General features: G+C 56.6%; 3 protein-coding genes across 5 annotated transcripts; 1 reads left to right on the top strand and 2 right to left on the bottom strand.

Moving 5' to 3' along the window:
• Nucleotides 1-95: 95 nt before the first annotated feature.
• Nucleotides 96-4,085, bottom strand: FIBP (FGF1 intracellular binding protein). Of its 3 annotated transcripts, none has more exons than XM_008146937.3 (10): nt 3,899-4,083; nt 3,513-3,711; nt 3,216-3,342; nt 2,308-2,408; nt 1,669-1,823; nt 1,236-1,344; nt 1,090-1,153; nt 751-837; nt 566-663; nt 96-216 (listed from the first exon to the last, which is right to left on the bottom strand). In XM_008146937.3, exons 1-10 carry the CDS (start codon nt 3,981-3,983, stop codon nt 147-149), a joined length of 1,095 nt encoding a protein of 364 aa, XP_008145159.1. In that variant the 5' UTR covers nt 3,984-4,083; the 3' UTR covers nt 96-146. The 3 variants fall into 3 exon arrangements, with proteins under 3 accessions (XP_008145159.1, XP_008145160.1, XP_054581427.1); XM_008146938.3 differs by having other exon boundaries at nt 1,690-1,823; nt 3,899-4,082; XM_054725452.1 differs by lacking the exons at nt 566-663; nt 751-837 and having other exon boundaries at nt 3,899-4,085.
• A 2,280-nt stretch (nt 4,086-6,365) lies between these two features.
• On the top strand, nt 6,366-7,673 carry CCDC85B (coiled-coil domain containing 85B). Its single transcript, XM_008146936.3, has one exon. The coding sequence runs from the start codon at nt 6,605-6,607 to the stop codon at nt 7,211-7,213; it is 609 nt and encodes a 202-aa protein (XP_008145158.1). The 5' UTR covers nt 6,366-6,604; the 3' UTR covers nt 7,214-7,673.
• Nucleotides 7,674-8,072: 399 nt separating this feature from the next.
• FOSL1 (FOS like 1, AP-1 transcription factor subunit) lies at nt 8,073-15,155 on the bottom strand. The gene is made up of 4 exons (XM_008146935.3): nt 14,817-15,155; nt 12,222-12,419; nt 9,498-9,605; nt 8,073-9,129 (listed from the first exon to the last, which is right to left on the bottom strand). Exons 1-4 carry the CDS (start codon nt 14,904-14,906, stop codon nt 8,719-8,721), a joined length of 807 nt encoding a protein of 268 aa, XP_008145157.1. The 5' UTR covers nt 14,907-15,155; the 3' UTR covers nt 8,073-8,718.
• Between the last annotated feature and the right edge of the window lie 1,120 nt (nt 15,156-16,275).

Genomic DNA, 16,275 nt, shown 5'->3' with positions numbered 1-16,275 from the left:
GTACACACCGGTCCTCATACACCGTGACACTTAGATACATACGCGTACACACCCTTCACACACGGATCCTATGTTTACCCATGCACAGGCTCCTCCAAAGTCATGGCAACTTTATTGTCAGTGTGAGTAGAGTGGTGGGAGGGGCCTTAGTCATGATAGAGGCGCAGGAGGCAGCCACGGAGGGTGCCCATGTAGCGGTCCCAGAGGCCCTGGTGCCTGCAATGATAATGGTAACAGTAATGGCTGAGGTTTACCACAACCCATCACGCCATGGCCCTGCTCTAAGTGCTCCCTGTGCCTTCACTCTTTCATCCTCACAATATTCTTATGGCCCTCACCATTATCACCCCCAGCTTACATGTGAGGAAACTGAGGCATGGAGAGGTTAAGGGGCCTGCCCAAGGTTAAGTCTCAGCTTCTCAGAGGTGAAGCCAGGACTCTGGTCCACAAAGACATTCACCCCAGGGCAGCAGAACAGGGAACCCCGAGACTGCAGGAGGGCCAGGCCCTGGCAGGAGGCTGGCTGGGGCGAGGCCACGCTGACCAGGAGGCCGGGGTAACTCACCGGAAGCCATCCAGGGAGTGGACCGATGCGGAATACTGGTTCAAGAACAGCCGCACATCATTCAACGGCCAGTGGTCGGAGCGGCAGGGCTCCACAAACTGTGGACCCAAGGGAACACCTAGCACCGGTTCAGCTCAGAGACAGGCCAGGTTGGGGGCGAGTGGACGGTGGGCAGGACAGCTCACCTTCTCCACCAGGTCCACAAACAGATCTCTGACGTCCTTATTGTGGGTCAGCTTGGCAGCCACATTCACCAGCCCCCGGGATAGGTTCTGTGGGGCAGGGAGCCTGGGAGTTCTGCCTTCTGCCCCACAGGCTGGGGGAGGGGCAGGCCCCTCTCCAAATCTATCCACCTCCCTCCATCAACTCCCCAATGTTTAGGAGCTGGCTCCCCCAGCACAGGTGGGCAGAGGGAACAGCAGCGCCACCTGCCGGTCAACCTCGGGCATGAACAGTCACCGGGTGGGACAGTGCACTGGAGGCTGAAGATGCCCAGGGGACACAGGCTGGCTTGGGCCACAGACCTTGAAGTTGGCTTCCATCTCAGAGAAGACACCGAGCTTTCCCCGGAGGGTGGTGCACACCAGGCTGCAGGAAGACAAGGTCAAGCCTAGAGCTGCCTGGGTCCCCCACTTCAGGCCCCACCCCATGGACATCCCCCCAGAGTCACCTCTTATGCAGATCCAGAAGGTCCTTGTCAGCCACCAGCACTTTGAGCTCCTTCAAGTCCTGGAGAAACTCTTTGTCTAAGTCCACATCCATGTCATCCACCTGGGAGTCTGAGTAAGGCCCATGAAGGGAGTTGGGGAGGGAAGGGCATGACAAAATGCCCTCCTTTGATGACCCAAGCATTCCTCACCCACATCGCACCCCCATAAGACAGAAGAGAAAACAGAGTGTCGGGGAGATGGAAAGCTTTGCCCCAGACCACAGAGAAGTAGTGGGCCCTTTGTCTGCAGACAAGGTGCGTATGGGGACACTGGACTAGGAGCAGAGATGGCTGGGGAGGAGCCCCGAAGAAAGGATGCTGGGAACTAGGGGTCTGCAGGAGTCAGTGCTGGGGGGGTAGCAGGCCCTGACAGGGTGGGGAGGTGTCCAGGCACCTGGGTCAGTGGGGGCCTCACCGACGGCTCCAAGGGTCCAGTTCTGGATCATGAGCTCAGCACAGAAGGCAAAGTCGCCAAAGCTCAGATACTGCAGTTTTTTCTTCCCCGTCTCAAAGCGGTTGTTGGCAAAAAAGACGATGGCTGCATAGTCTCTGCGGGGAGGGCGAAGTAGACCTGTCAGAGCTGGACATTCCTTCTTAGCAAGCAGCTCCCACCTGCAACATCTGCTAGGCATCCGAGCTCTGGCCTCTCTCTGCCCCAACTCCCGTGTGACATGTTTCAAGTCACCTCTCTGGCCTCCTCATCTGTGAAAAGGTTTCAACCCAGGTCTCCTAAGGAATACTGCGGGAGACCACAGGGTAGCAGTTACCACTTACTGAGCACTTCCCACGCCCCGGAGCTGTGCCATAGCTTTACAGGTGACACCTCAACAGTCCGATTAATTGGTGAATGGCGGGCTGGGATTTGAACCCAGGCCAGTCTGATCCAATTTACAGATCAGGAATGAGATAACCATCCCCACACACAGCCAGGAGGTCAAGTGGGTTAGGGGGTGGGGGAGGTGGACCAGACTCTGGGCCCAGGGAAGGACTGTGCAGAATGGGGAGATGAACGGCTCCTCGCCTGGTCTCTCACCTGGCCAACCGATCAGAGAGAAGGAAGTGCTGCTGGATGTTATCGACCAGGGAGCCCCGCATTTCCTCCACCACCTTGAAGACTCGCTTAAAGTTGTCGAACTGCAGGGAAGTCAGGGGAGCAAGGACTTGGTCAGAGGTTGCTCACCCAATAAATTGTTTATTGAACACGATCCCTCACCTATCTATTCAGGCAACAGATGCTGATCTGTTATTCCTTCAAAAAGTTATCAATTCCACAAATGTCTTTAGCTTTTGCCATCTTGACTCAGATAAACCTTTACTCACTCCTACCACTGCATTCACTCCTACTTTTCAGCACCACACACTGCAGTTCTTCTCCAGCTTGTGCCCAGAAAGTAAAAAATGAGCAAATGCTAAGCTGTATACAGGGAGTTCACAGGAAACGCAGAGGAAAGACACTTAACGTTCCAGAAGAAGAGTTACTTCTCCTTGGCACCACCAGAAAGCGTGTGAAGAAGGTGGCATCTGACTCTGCCTTGGATCGCAAGTAGACATGGCCAAGAACTGTACCCTCCAGGTAGGAGCAGCACAAGCAAAAGAAAGCTGGACACTGGGGACCTGCAAGCCTAGACGCTGGTAGGGACCAGATCACAGGAGAGTATGAAGGGCAAGGCCAGAGAGTGCGGCTACTATCCAGAAGGGAGTAGGAGCCAATGCAAGCTCATGGGCAGAAGAAAGCTACGGTCAGACCTGGGATTCCGAACGGTCACTCTGGCTGAAGAGCAGGGGATTGTGCTGAGATGACAAAAACAGGGGAGAGGAGACTGGGTATGAAGCTGCTGCCACAATCAGAAGTGGAGGAGGAGGTTGGAGGTGGGACAGTGGCCAAAGGGGTGGACTACAGATGGAATGTGGTGTTGGTGAGGAGGAGGCTGCAGTGCCCACCTGTCTTCGGCAGCTTTTAAGGGAAATGCCAGTTTTGGTGCTGATGTCATCCAGGTCTTTCTTGGTGCCCTTGGACAGCTTCTTGCCCAGGACCTCGCGCACAAAGGCCTCATCAAAGGCATAGTACCTGCGTGGAGGCAGAGGACACTAGTGACTTCCCATAAAGGAGGGTACCAGGGGGGCTGGCAGAGCCTGGGCTTGGCCCCTTCCTCAGGGCCCGGGTGCGTCCCGTCCCTTCCTGGGCCTCGGTTTCAGTCTGCAAAATGGGCATATGGCCAGAGTGGCTGGCATCCCCACCTCTCAATGAGCAGCGCCTGTCGGGAGGGCGGGATCTGGAAGATGAGCTGGTGCAGCAGCTTGGGCGGTGCATGCAGCAGGCGCTCCAGCATGTGGAAAGTTCGATAGTGATCCATGGTGTCACTCTGCAGTACTGCTGCCGTGGCGCCCGTCTGCTCCAGGATTCCTGAGTGCACCCTCAGGGCCACCGCATCGTTCACTGGGGAGCAGGCACGAGCATCAGGCCCCGCCCCGACCGCAAAGCCCCTTCAGGGATTCCAGCTCCGACCTCCACACACCCCTCACTCCTCAGCCCGCTCACAGACGTCCAAGTCCAGGCTCCGCCCCTTCACCCGTCCGAGCAACCGCTCGGCCCGACTGGCTCCCCCAGGCGGCCCCTCACACACCCGAGTAACCATCCAGCCAGAGGCGATACACGTCCTCGTCGATGAGGGTCGTGTTCCCTACGAAGATGTCCAGCTCGTTGGTCATGGCGACGCCCGGACTCGGGAGCAGCCGCAGCGCCCCGGCAGGAGCGAGTATCGCCCGGGCGGGCGCGCCGCCGATGGGCCACTTCCGGGAGCGCCGAGGTTCCGCTCCCGGCACCCGGAGCCACAGACGGACCACTTCCGGGACAGAGAGGGTGGGGCAGGAGCTGCGAGGGAAGAGGCGGAAGCGGTGGAGCAGCCCCCCCTCTCCGCAGGAGGGGGAGTCCCGGGCTCCCCGGTCCCCACCGCTACCCCGGCCCTTACCCCGGCCGGGCCAGTCTCCCCGACCCTGGAATCCTTCCCCGTCACGTCCTCTGTCCCTCCACCCCGCTTTCTCTGCTCTTTTAAAATCCTTACCGGCCTGTATCCTAAATGTGGGAGTTTAGGGCTCAATCCTAATTTTTAAAAAAAATATTTTATTGATTTTTACAGAGAGGAAGGAAGAGGGAGAGAGAGTCAGAAACATTGATGAGAGAGAAACATCGATCAGCTGCCTCCTGCACACTCCCCCACTGGGGATGTGCCCACAACCAAGGTACATGCCCTTGACCGGAATCGAACCTGGGACCCTTCAGTCCGCAGGCCGACGCTCTATCCACTGAGCCAAACCAGTTAGGGCCCTAATTTTTTTTCTTTTCTGTGAATAAAGATGTGCAGCCGACTTCCAAAGCCTTTTGCTGGGAGTCCTTCAGTTCCTCCTCCTGGGAGGGTTCACTTGCTCCCATGTTTGTGCTTGTTTGTTTAATTGATTGATTTTAGAGAAAGAAACATCGATGCGTTGTTCCACTTATTTATGCACTCATTGGTTGCCTCTTGTATATGCTCTGATCAGAGATCCAAAGGCAGCCTTGGTGTTTAGGACAATGCTCTAACCATTTGAGCTACCGGCCAGGGCTACACCCCTCCCATCCCCCCGCCCATCCCCCCGCCTGGCCACTAACTAATGATCTCTCTTGCTCTGCAGCTCAGAGCTCTGCCTGAAGTCCACATCAGGAGGGCAGCCTACCTATTAGTCTTTCCAAACTCTCTCCCCACAGCCGCCGCCCCAGCTCGATAGACCTGTCCGTCTCCCAGGCAGTTTATCTCCTGTGTTCCTATTTGTGGCAGCCCCAACATCCACTATCTCAGAAACCTGGGCTTTCTCCCAGACTCCTCTCCACATTCAGTTTGCTGATTTGCCTCCTAAATATTTCTATTATCTCTTTTGTTCTCTCCATCCTCACTGGCACTGCCCCAGCCCAGTCCTTCTGCAAAATTCTCCTTGCCCATTGACACAGTGTTCTTACTAATCTCCCTGCCTACATCCCCTCCCCATCATCCATCTCACACAGAGCAGCCTGAACAATCATTTTTAAAATAGATATTTTAAAATGTTACTCCCCTAAAAAAAAATGTTACTCCCCTGATTAAAATCCTTACTGGCCTGAGAAAATGTGCCAGCCTACTAGTGAAAGCCCTTAAGAATCTGGCTTCCGTCCTAACCAGTTTGGCTCAGTGGATGGAGCGTCGGCCTGCGGACTGAAGGGTTCCAGGTTCGATTCTGGTCAAGGGCATGTACCTTGGTTGTGGGCGCATCCCCAGTAGGGAGTGTGCAGGAGGCAGCTGAATCCGATGTTTCTCTTTCATTGATGTTACTAACTCTCTATCCCTCTCCCTCTCCATTCCTCTCTGTAAAAAATCAATAAAATATATATTTTTTAAAAAGAATCTGGCTTCCGACCACCTTTGTTTCCTCCCTTTCTTACCACTTTCTCCACGCACCTGCCTTTCAAAAAGAAATCAAGCTGCTCTCACTGTTCCTAAAGCAGCTAGGCCCTTGCAGGCCCCAGCATCGTTCACCATGTTATTTCCTCTCTCATTGCTTGACAAAGCCCTATGCATTTTTCGGGGACCTTCGGATATCATCTCTTTCGGGAAACCTTTTCCGGGGTGGGAGGCATCCCTCAGACTGTATCCCTCCTCCATTTGCTTCTTGTTTAACACAACTTGTCTCCCCTGCCAGAGTAAGACTTCTTTAAAGACAGGATAAGACTCTTGATCAAGTTTATTCTGCATGAGTTTTACACACAATAAAGGCTCATTGAACAAAAGAATCCCTTGTATGTGTACCGCACCCCCTCTCCCCCGCACCCCACCCTGGGAAGGATGGAAAGGAGATCGTCCCGGCTCGGTCGGGGGGGGCGGGGGGGCGGGAGAGTTCCAGGCAGTCTTGGTTCTCAGAAGGAGCCCAGAGGCCTAGGCTCGAACCTGAAGCAGTTTGGAACTAGGAGGCACGGAGCACCTAGTTTCGGGTTGACAGGAGCGGGTGCGGGGACCCAGTGTCCCCGACGGTCAGGGACTCCTCGGTCGGGAGTGGGCGGGCCGGGAATGGGGCTCTCCGAGCTCAGGCCCCGCCCCTCTCCAGGGAGACGTCTCCGGATTGGCTGTTTTCCCTGAACGTCAGGCGATCCCGCCCCGGCGCGCGCCCTGCCGCGTGCCCACCCCCGTGGGCGGCTGCAGCCTACGCTAGCCTGCCACAGCCCGCTGCCGGCGAAGCCGGATCCTGAGCCCCAGTCGCGCCGGGCTCGACGTGGGGCACCTGGACCGCGGCGGCGGGCAGGCGATGCTCCAGAGACCTGAGCAGCCATGGAGGCCGAGGCAGGCGGCCTGGAGGAGCTGACCGACGAGGAGATGGCGGCTCTGGGCAAGGAGGAGCTGGTGCGGCGCCTGCGGCGGGAGGAGGCGGCGCGCTTGGCGGCTCTGGTGCAGCGCGGCCGCCTCATGCAGGAGGTGAATCGACAGCTGCAGGGTCACCTAGGCGAGATCCGCGAGCTCAAGCAGCTCAACCGGCGCCTACAGGCCGAGAACCGCGAGCTGCGCGACCTCTGCTGCTTTCTGGACTCGGAGCGCCAGCGCGGGCGGCGCGCCGCGCGCCAGTGGCAGCTCTTCGGGACCCAAGCATCCCGGGCTGTGCGCGAGGACCTGGGCGGTTGTTGGCAGAAGCTGGCCGAGCTTGAGGGCCGCCAGGAAGAGCTACTGCGGGAGAATCTAGCGCTTAAAGAGCTCTGCCTGGCGCTGGGCGAGGAGTGGGGCCCCCGCGGCGGCCCTGGGGGCGCGGGGGGCTCAGGCGCTGGTCCGACACCGGAGCTCGCCTTGCCCCCCTGCGGACCCCGGGACCTGGGCGATGGAAGCTCCAGCACCGGCAGCGTGGGCAGCCCTGATCAGTTGCCCCTGGCTTGCTCCCCAGATGACTGAGGGCATAGCTTCCTTCGCGCCGACGCCCGCCCGGATGGCTCCCCAAGAGCCTGGATTGCGATGGACCTCGGAACCTGGAAGCCGCCCCGGCTGCACACGAAGGGCCGCTGGCGTGGACTTAGACATCCTGGCACTGAGGAGCGCCCTTCGCTCTTGCTAGCTGGGCAGCAGGGGGACTGGAGGCTGGAGCGGAGGGACTTGCAGGGGGCTGGGTGGGGGCTAATAAACTGGGACGGAAGCAGAGTCCATGGCAGCGTCTGTTTGGGACTCGCCGGGGTTAGGACAAGGACGGGGACGTTGAGACAGGGTATGGGTCCTATCCGGAGGGGCTGCAGAACTAAGGTGTCTGGTATCCCCTCATTGCCTCAAGTCAGGAGCGGTGTGAGACCGTGGAAAGCCGCTGGCTACAACCCCCACCCCCTATACCTCCGCCGGCAGGCTCCGGGACCAGCCGTGATCCGGCCCCTGAAGTGGCTCCAGTTCCCTTCCCGGCTCCTTCCTGTCCAAGACAATGGGGCAGGAAGCAGGTGTTGGGGGCCTAGAACCCACTCAGCCGCCTCCTCTCTGGCTGGAAGGGCATAACAGCGCCCTCCTGTGGTACACCCAGGAGCACGGTGGGCCTCCACCCAGAGGAGGATGGTAATCCTCTTGGCTTGCATCCCACAGCACTTTTTCTCAATCCTGGAGATGAGGCAGAGCAGATGTAGCTTCATTTGTCAGATAAGACACAATGGAGGTCCAGAAATACCAAATAATTTGTCCAAGGTCATGCAGTGAGTCTGTGGAGCTGAGACCTGAGCCAAAGGTTCTGAGGATCCAAATGTTTTCCCTTTAGCCTCTGAATCCAACGAAACCAGGCCAGAGCTTCAAGCCTTTTATTCCATTTTGGCAGGTTTGTATAAAAATACTCTCTTTAGGAAAATAAATAGCAGCTGCCCTTGCAGTGGAGGCTTAGATTCCCTGGCGCTAAAGTCTTCTCAGAGCCAGGGGCTGCAGCTCAGCTCAGCTCATCACAGAAGTCTCTAGCACTCTCCTGAACTGTGCCATTTCTGGAGGGGACGGCAGAATGCCCTGGTTCAATCACCTGGTGCTGCTGGCAGTGGGGCTGGGTGAGTTAGTGTTCTAGGCTGGTATCACCTTCTGTCTGGGGGTAAGGTGGGGTGGATCACCGGAAGAGGGTAATGAAGACTTAGGGAAGGCCTGGAGGGGGTTAGGGCTCCAGAAAAACCTCTAGAGGTCTATCAAGTCCTTCGGGGCTGCCAGGAGTTCTCTCGCACAAATGGGAAATAGTGTGTCTCTGATTTAATGCAAATTGTGCTAGAGAGGCGAGCTCTAGAGAAACGGAGCAGCTTTGGTGGCCCCAAGCTGGCTCTGCCAGGAAGCAAAATAGGCTCAGTCTCATCTGGAGGGATGGAGAACCTGCTGGGGTTGAGCATGGGATATAGCCCAGGCCAGCTGGACCGATGGATGGGGAGATATTGGCCAGGGAGGATAACCAGAGTGCCTCATAAGGCCAAGAGGGTGGGGGAGCCTAGGGGATCAGAGGATGGGTCCCCGCTGCTGCTGCTGCTCCTGCGATGGGCAGAGGCACAGGGCTCAGGAGTACTGGGATAGGTGAAAACCAGACTGGGTGTGAAAGGAGTCAGAGAGGGTGTGGTCATGAGCGTGGGGGTGTGCAGTGCTTCGGGTTCAAGGACAGGCCCTGGGGAAAGGGAGATACAGGGCACAGGGCGGGAGGGGGCTGGTGGGCTGCTGGTACCGCCTGGGCCACCAGTGTCGCTCTCCTTGGCTCCTTCCGGGATTTTGCAGATGGGGCGGTGGGCTTCGAGCACCAGCTCCAGCCGCTCCTTCTGCTTCTGCAGCTCCTCAATCTCTCGCTGCAGTCCTGATTTCTCGTCCTCCAGCTTGTCGGTCTCCTGTAGGGAGAAGGTCAGGAGAGGAGTCAGGAAGATGAGGGCCGAATGCCGCGTCGCCTTCCGTGGTGGTGGTGAATAGGCAATTGGAGGTAGGGTGAGGAGTCCTCCGCAAGTCTGGACTACAATTCCCATGAGCCCTTGGGAGAAAAATGTGCCGGACTCCAATCTGGTCCCGGGGGGCATCTTAGGAGACTGTCTGCCTGAGCTTCAGCTCGGCTGTGCAGTGCTCAGTACTTTCTCCTGGTCCTTTTCTCCGAAGGCCTGTCTCTCCGGCGCCCCCTGGGGCCCTGCGGGCTCACAGGAGGCGAGGCCCTGCGAAGGTTTGGTGGGCCGTAGCCTGGGCGCCCTCCGCACCGGCCGATGCTCACCGCCTGCAGGAAATCGGTCAGTTCCTTCCTCCGGTTCCTGCACTTCGCCGCGGCCAGCTTGTTCCGCTCGCGCCTCACCCGACGGCGCTCCTCCTCCTCTGGGCTGATCTGGGGAACAGAGGAAGCAGTGAGGTGGATCCTGGGCCCTGGCTGCCTGGCAATCGCCTAGTGCGGTGGCCCAGTGGTAGGATCCTAGTGGAGGGCATGGCGCGCGGGGGCGCCCTTCTCCTGCACTTTAAGGACCACCGCGCCCAGCCCGGTTCCTGGAACTCATGATTTAGTAAACTTGCAATAGTTAAAATTTCCCCCTTGCACCCAGCTTTTGCCTCCTACGATTACCTTCCCAGAATGCCCTTTCACAAATCTTAATCCTCTCCATGTCCCAGGATTCAACTAAGATGCCTCTGTCTCGCCCTGGCCGGTTTGGCTCTGGATAGAGCGTCGCCCGCGGATTGAAGGGTCCTGGGTTTGATTTCCGTCAAGGGCATGTACCTGCGTTGCAGGCTCCATTCCCGGCCCTGGCGTGGGAATGTGCAGGAGGCAACCAATGGATGTGTCTCTCACACAGATGTTTCTCTCTGTCTCTCCCCCTCCCTCCCACTCTCTAAAAATCAATGGAAAAATATCCTCGGTTGAGGATTAACAAACAATAAAAGATGCTCTGCCCTCGAGAAGCTGCCTCTCCAGCTGATCGATGTTTCTCTCTCATCGATGTTTCTAACTCTCTCTCCCTCTCTCTCCCTCTCTCTCCCTCTCTGTAAAAAATCAATAAAATTGCCGAGACCGGTTTGGCTCAATGGATAGAGCGTCGGCCTGCGGACTCAAGGGTCCCAGGTTCGATTCCGGTCGGGGGCATGTACCTTGGTTGCGGGCACATCCCCAGAGGCTGGTGTGCAGGAGGCAGCTGATCGATGTTTCTCTCTCATCGATGTCTCTAACTCTCTCTTCCTCTCTGTAAAAAATCAATAAAATATATTTTTAAAAAAATCAATAAAATATATTTAAAAAAAAAAAAGAAGAAGAAGAAGCTGCCTCTCATTTCCCAGCCGGGAATGAGGCTTTCGCTCCTCAGAGCTGGTGGGAACCGGCCACCCTTTCCCAAGGACCCCTCTTCTTTTCAGTCTCTTGGTGACCAAGTCTCCTTTCTCCATAGGCTGTAAGCACTAGGAGGGGCCAATGAATGCTGCTAAGCAGTTATTTTTTTGTAAGTATATTTTTATTGATTTCAGAGAGGAAGGGAGAGGAAGAGAGAAACATCAATGATGATTGAGAATCATTGATTGGCTGCCTCCTGCACTCTCCCCACTGAGGATCAAGACCGAAATCCGGGCATGTGCCCTTGACCAGAATCGAACCCAGGACCCTTCAGTCCACAGGCCGACGCTCTATCCACTGAGCCAAACCAGTTAGGGCTTGCTAAGCAATTATTTATTGGGAATCTACTGTGTGCCAGCAAAGTGCTTTTCTTAGATTCTTAACACAACTTTGCATGTAAGGAACTGAAGCCGAGGGAAGATGAATAACTTGTTTATGCCCCTAGAGCAGAAAGTAAAACCCACTCTATTCTACGCTGAATGAGAGGCCAGCTGATGAAAAGCATCTCCCCCAAAAGGAACCCACTTATAACTCACTGCCCCAGTCTAAGAGTACCCAGGATCAAATCCCCCTCAGGACAGGGCTGACGGGAGAAAGTCCAGAAGCCTGCCTCGGGGGCTCACGCCAGTGTTCTAGATGCTCTCAAAGCGCCAGCCATGCTGTTTCTGGGAAAGCCTCCCCTAGCCGATAGCACATCGTTCCCAGGATCCCAAGCTCCCGCCCCATCCTCTAACCTGCCCGTCTAATGTGCAAACCTCACCCACTACAGTCCCTTATACTAAAATGCTCCAGGGAAAGGAAAGAGGCACCACTCCCTTAAAGACTCTATCTCTTTATTATTTTTTTTCTATCTCTTTATTTTGGTAAGGACTTTATTAGTGTGTGAGTAGGAACCCTGATTGGGGAAGCAAAAATTCCCAGCTCACTCTTCTTCAAACCTTCTCTTAGATCTGGGTGAGACAGTGTGGCTTGGTGGTTAGGATCTAACTTTAGAATTGGACAGACCTGTCTCATTAGTCACTACTTGTGTGATCTAGGGCAAGTGATTTATCTTTCTGTGCCTTCATTTCCTTGGCTGTAATACGGGGAAAACCAGAGTACGTTCGCCAGAGGGTTTCAGGGAGGTTTTAAATGAGATAGGGAAACTGAGATTCAGAGAGTGGCTAAAGGGAACTGTCTCCTGTTCTCTCCCCGGCTATATAGACATAGACAGCATAAGCCCACCCTCTCCACACATGTCAGCAGGTGGATACCCTTTACTGTCCATGTACCTTTCCACATATACCTTACAAGTTCTCCCTCCACCTCCATTCTTGCTCCTGCCGTCCCCTCTACCTGGAATGTCCTTTCCTTCAACTACATCTATGCAAATCCTACCCATTTTTCTAGACTAATATGCCTCCCCCTCCAGGAAGCATTCCCCGATCCAAAAGCGACCTCTTTGCCCTCTGGGTCTTCCTAGAGGCTCCTCTCAATAGTTACTGTTGACTAGAAGTCCTCCTTGGCCAATAGTCGCTAGTGGTGCTACCTTCTCCCGGTCCTAAGCCTGCGGTCTCCTTTTGGGCAGGAGCTATCCTCCGCACCTCAGCACCCCCGTGGGAATCAGACCAGTGCAAAGCCTCTGCTTACCTGTTCAGAGGGCCGGCGACGCACCCCTGGAGGTGGCCCCAGGGCCCGGATGACTCCTGGCCGGGGCTGTGGGTAGCTGTACTGAGGATAGGCCAGAGGTCTGGGGTAGCTGCTGGGTCCCAGGAAGTGAGGCTGAACCATCCACTGCAGCTCCTGGCTGCCACTCACAGCATTGATGCTTGGCACCAGGTGGAACTTCTGAGGGACAAGAAAAGGAAGGCCAGGGGTCAGGTCTGTGTGGACGGGGGGCTTCCAGTGGACAAAAGCCACACTGCTCTCCACCCTCAGTTAAAGAGACTGCCCCTGAGCTGTGTGACTTCTGGCAGGTCACATAACCTCTCTGAACTTCCATTTCCCCATCAGAGCTAATACTTACAAAGTGTGAATTCCAGGCACTGTCCCAACCACTTTACAAATACTGACTCATATAATTTGCACAACAGTATCTTCTCTTTCAGACAGGAAAACAGTTGTCCTCAGACACACGGCCAGCAAGTGGGAGGCAGGGTTTGGGCCCCGGCAGCTAGACGCTCCCACTCCTGCGTCCCATTTGCACAAAGAGGATAACTATAGCTCCTCACTCCGAGGGTAGCTGTGAGCTCAGGTGAGAGACTGTGTGGCAGAGCCCGGCGAAGGCTGTGGAGGTCAAGAGCCACTGCTCTCGGTCCAGGCTGTCCAGTTATTATTATTATTACAATTATAATTTTTAGGTAGAGGAAGGGCCTTGGAGCTTGGGAGTGAGGAAGCTGATGGTAATGGCCTGGGGAGGCAGGGGAGAGGGAGGGGAAGGGAAAGGTGTGGACGCTCCCAGGAGGGAGAGCGCCCAGGCTGTCCAGTTCTAATCTTAGCTTGGCCGCTTACTGGCTGTGACTCTGGACAAGGTGAGGGTTATGTCATTTCACTGATGCTAAGAAGTACCCTTTAGTAGCTTTGAATTCAGTTTAATTGGTGACTTAAAAAAAAAAAAAGTGGTGCCCTGGATGGTTTGCTTAATGGTTAGGGCAGACCAAAGGGTCTCCGTTCGATTCCAGACAAAGGCATGAACCTGGGTTGCAGGTTTCCCAGCCCGGGTAGGGGCACCCCTGTGTGGGAGCCAACCAATCCATGTGTCTCTCTCACATCATCGATGTTTCTCTCTCTCCCTCCTCCTTCCCTTCTCTCTGTAGAAATCAATGGAAAAAATATCCTTGAGTGAGAATTTTTTTAAAAAAAATTGGGAGGTGGAGGCGGGTTAGAAGAGGTCAATGGCGGCAGGGGGCGGGGGGGGATATGTAATACTTTCAACAGTAAAGATTTAAAAAATAAAAAGAAATTAGCGGCTGGGTTTTTAAATCATTGGGGTCTTAGATTCTGTGAAATGCGGTAAATGAGGTGAAACTGCCCAGCACGATCCTCGCTGTACTGCATGCGCTCCAGGAATTACCTGCCACTATTCTCTTACGGCCAGAAATGTGAGGAATGGGTTGAGATGGGGTTCAGTGTTGGGAAAACTGGGTTCAAGCTCTGGGGCTGGGCTCTGGGTGTGGGCGCCCCGTCCTCCGGGAAGAGCAGGCTCAAGCCCAGGCAAGTCCATACAGTGGTGTCCCTGGCCCAGCTCTGGGGGCCCGGTGGCCCCGTGACCCCAGTTCCGGGATCCAGGGAGCGCTGGCGGCCTCTCCCGCGCTCTCTCGAGGTTGCCGGGGCCCCGGACGCTCTGGGCCAGGAAGGGAGGGGCGCCCCGGGTGAGTCAGCCACGGTGACTCGGCCGCCGTGACTCGGCGGAACGGACGCCGCTCCTTCCCTCCCCGAGCGACACGTGCTCGCAGCCCCTCGACAGGAAATAGGCACCTGCCGCCTCCCGGGCCCCCCCCCCCCCCGAGGCCGGCGGGCGCCGTTCGGGCCCATCGTCGGGGGTGCGGGAGTTGCCCGCTGCACGACCCCGCGCACGTTCTGGCACCTCCCGGTCTCGATTGGCCCCAACCTGTAAAGGAAGGGTCACCACCAGGCTCCACTGCGCCGAGAAGGGGGCAGGGACTTGGAGACGGGTTAGAGCGGGACGGACAAACGGACAGACACACAGCCGACCACAGACGGTGCCGAGGATTCCCGGTCGGTAGGGAAATGCGGAGGGGCCCCTCCTCCCTCCTGTGTGGAGGCGTCTGGGTCGCAGTCGGGACCCCGGAGCCCACCCGGGAATGTAGTCCCAGATGAATCAGACCCCGTCTGGGCCGGGACTAACGCAGGTGCCCGGCCCCTTCGGACTCAGCTGGGACAAAGCCGTGAGCGGCGGACAGGAGGAAACAAGGTAAGGACAGGAGGAAAGACAGACGGAGGGACAGATGGACAGCAGGCAGCGAGGGAAAAGGGGATGCGAGAGAGGGAGAGAGAGAGAGGAGAGAGGACGCTGTCAGGGTTTTGTTCTGCCTCCCGCGCGCGTTTCCCGGGGTTGTGGGGAAACCTGCCCTGGACGGCGGGGAGTGGGCAGGACGCGCCGAATGCGGTCCCCGCTCCCGCTCCCGCTCCCGCTCCCGGCCCAGTCCCGGCGGGCGCGCGCCGAGCGGACCGCAGCGTCCCGGGCGCTGTCCTCCCGGGACCCCGGCGTCGGCTCCCGCTCACCTGCTGGCCGGTCGCGGGGGGCTGCGCCGGGCCCCCGTACGCACCGCCGGGCCCGGAGCTCGGCCCGGGCTCCCCGAAGTCTCGGAACATGCCCTGGGCTGGCTGCTCCGTGGGGTCAGCGTCGGCTGCTCGGGTTCTGAGTCACCCGCTCCTCGCGGAGTCTCGTCTTTTTATGAATGAAAAGTTCTCGGGCTGAACCACTTCAGCTGGGGGTGGGGCGCTGCGCTGCGGCCGGGTCACCTCGGGGCTCCGCCTCTCCCGACGCGCCACCTTTTGCCTGTCCGCCCCGACTGCCTGCCACGGCCCCCCGTTGCCGCCTTTTGTGGGGTTCGTGGGGGAAGGAGAGGACTTGGCGTCCCCAGCCCGAGCGGCGGGCCCGCCCCCTCTGACGTAGCAGCCCATACATGGAGCAATTTCCTCGCGGCGCCCGCCCAGGTGGAGCCGAGGATTCCCTTCCGCGGATTAAAGCACCTGCGGCCCCGCCCCGCCCGTCGAGGCCGCGCCCCGCTCCCCGGCCTGCGCCCCCCGGCCCTCTCACCGCCAGGTCCGGCTTCGGTTTCTATATTTGTAAAATGGGACGAAGTGCTCATATAGCTACGCTACTGCGCGTGGGAGCTGGAATAAAGAAAGTGAAGGGTTTGGAAACTGTAAAGTAGATTATAAATGTCGCCGATTCTCACTATTACTTATTACTATTAAACTGGGTGCTTATTTCATGCCAGGAACCGTACCACTCCCGACCAAGGTTTCACGTCGTGGCATGGAGCCCTTCTGCTCATTGTTTTAAGGTTCAAGTATAATAAAAAGTGACTAAATGACGGGCGAACCATAGTTACAAAAATGGTGGTTATTTTAAATGCTTACATTGAACAAGTTAATGCTTTGAACTACCCACAAATCCAATGCAAAATAAAGATGCTGCTCACAGGAGAATTTCAGGAGCTACCACAAGTTTTAATTCAGAGCCCCTGTAAGCAGTGAGAACCTGCAGTGGGACACCGGGGTCCCCCCGCCCGAAAAACACCATCCTCTTTAAATACTGTCTGCGCTCTTCCAAGGGCTGTGTGCTCGACAGCCTCGTTTGGAGATTGTGTCAAAGGTCTAAGGTCTCTGTGAGTGCCGGGCCGGCGGTGTGGCTCGGTTGATTGGAATTTTGTCCCACACACCAAAAGGTGGCAGTTTCGATTCCCAGTCAGGGGACATACCCAGGTTTTGGGTTTGATCCCCAATTGGGGGCAGATGCAGAAAGCAACCAATTGATGTTTCTCTTTCTCTTTCCCTTCTTCTCTTCTAAAATCATTTAAAAGAGAGAGAGACAGAGAGAGCTCAGCTGCGTGGCTCAGTGGTTGAGCGTTAACCTATGAACTAGGAGGTCACAGTTTGATTCCCCATCAGGGCACATGCCGGGTGTTTGTGGGCTCAATCCCCAGTGGATCCCCAGTGTGGGGGCGTGCAGGAG

The sequence above is a fragment of the Eptesicus fuscus genome, chromosome 13 (genome assembly GCF_027574615.1).
Source record: "Eptesicus fuscus isolate TK198812 chromosome 13, DD_ASM_mEF_20220401, whole genome shotgun sequence".
Taxonomy (NCBI): Eukaryota; Metazoa; Chordata; class Mammalia; order Chiroptera; family Vespertilionidae; genus Eptesicus; species Eptesicus fuscus.
This window is presented reverse-complemented; position numbering and strand designations above follow the sequence as displayed.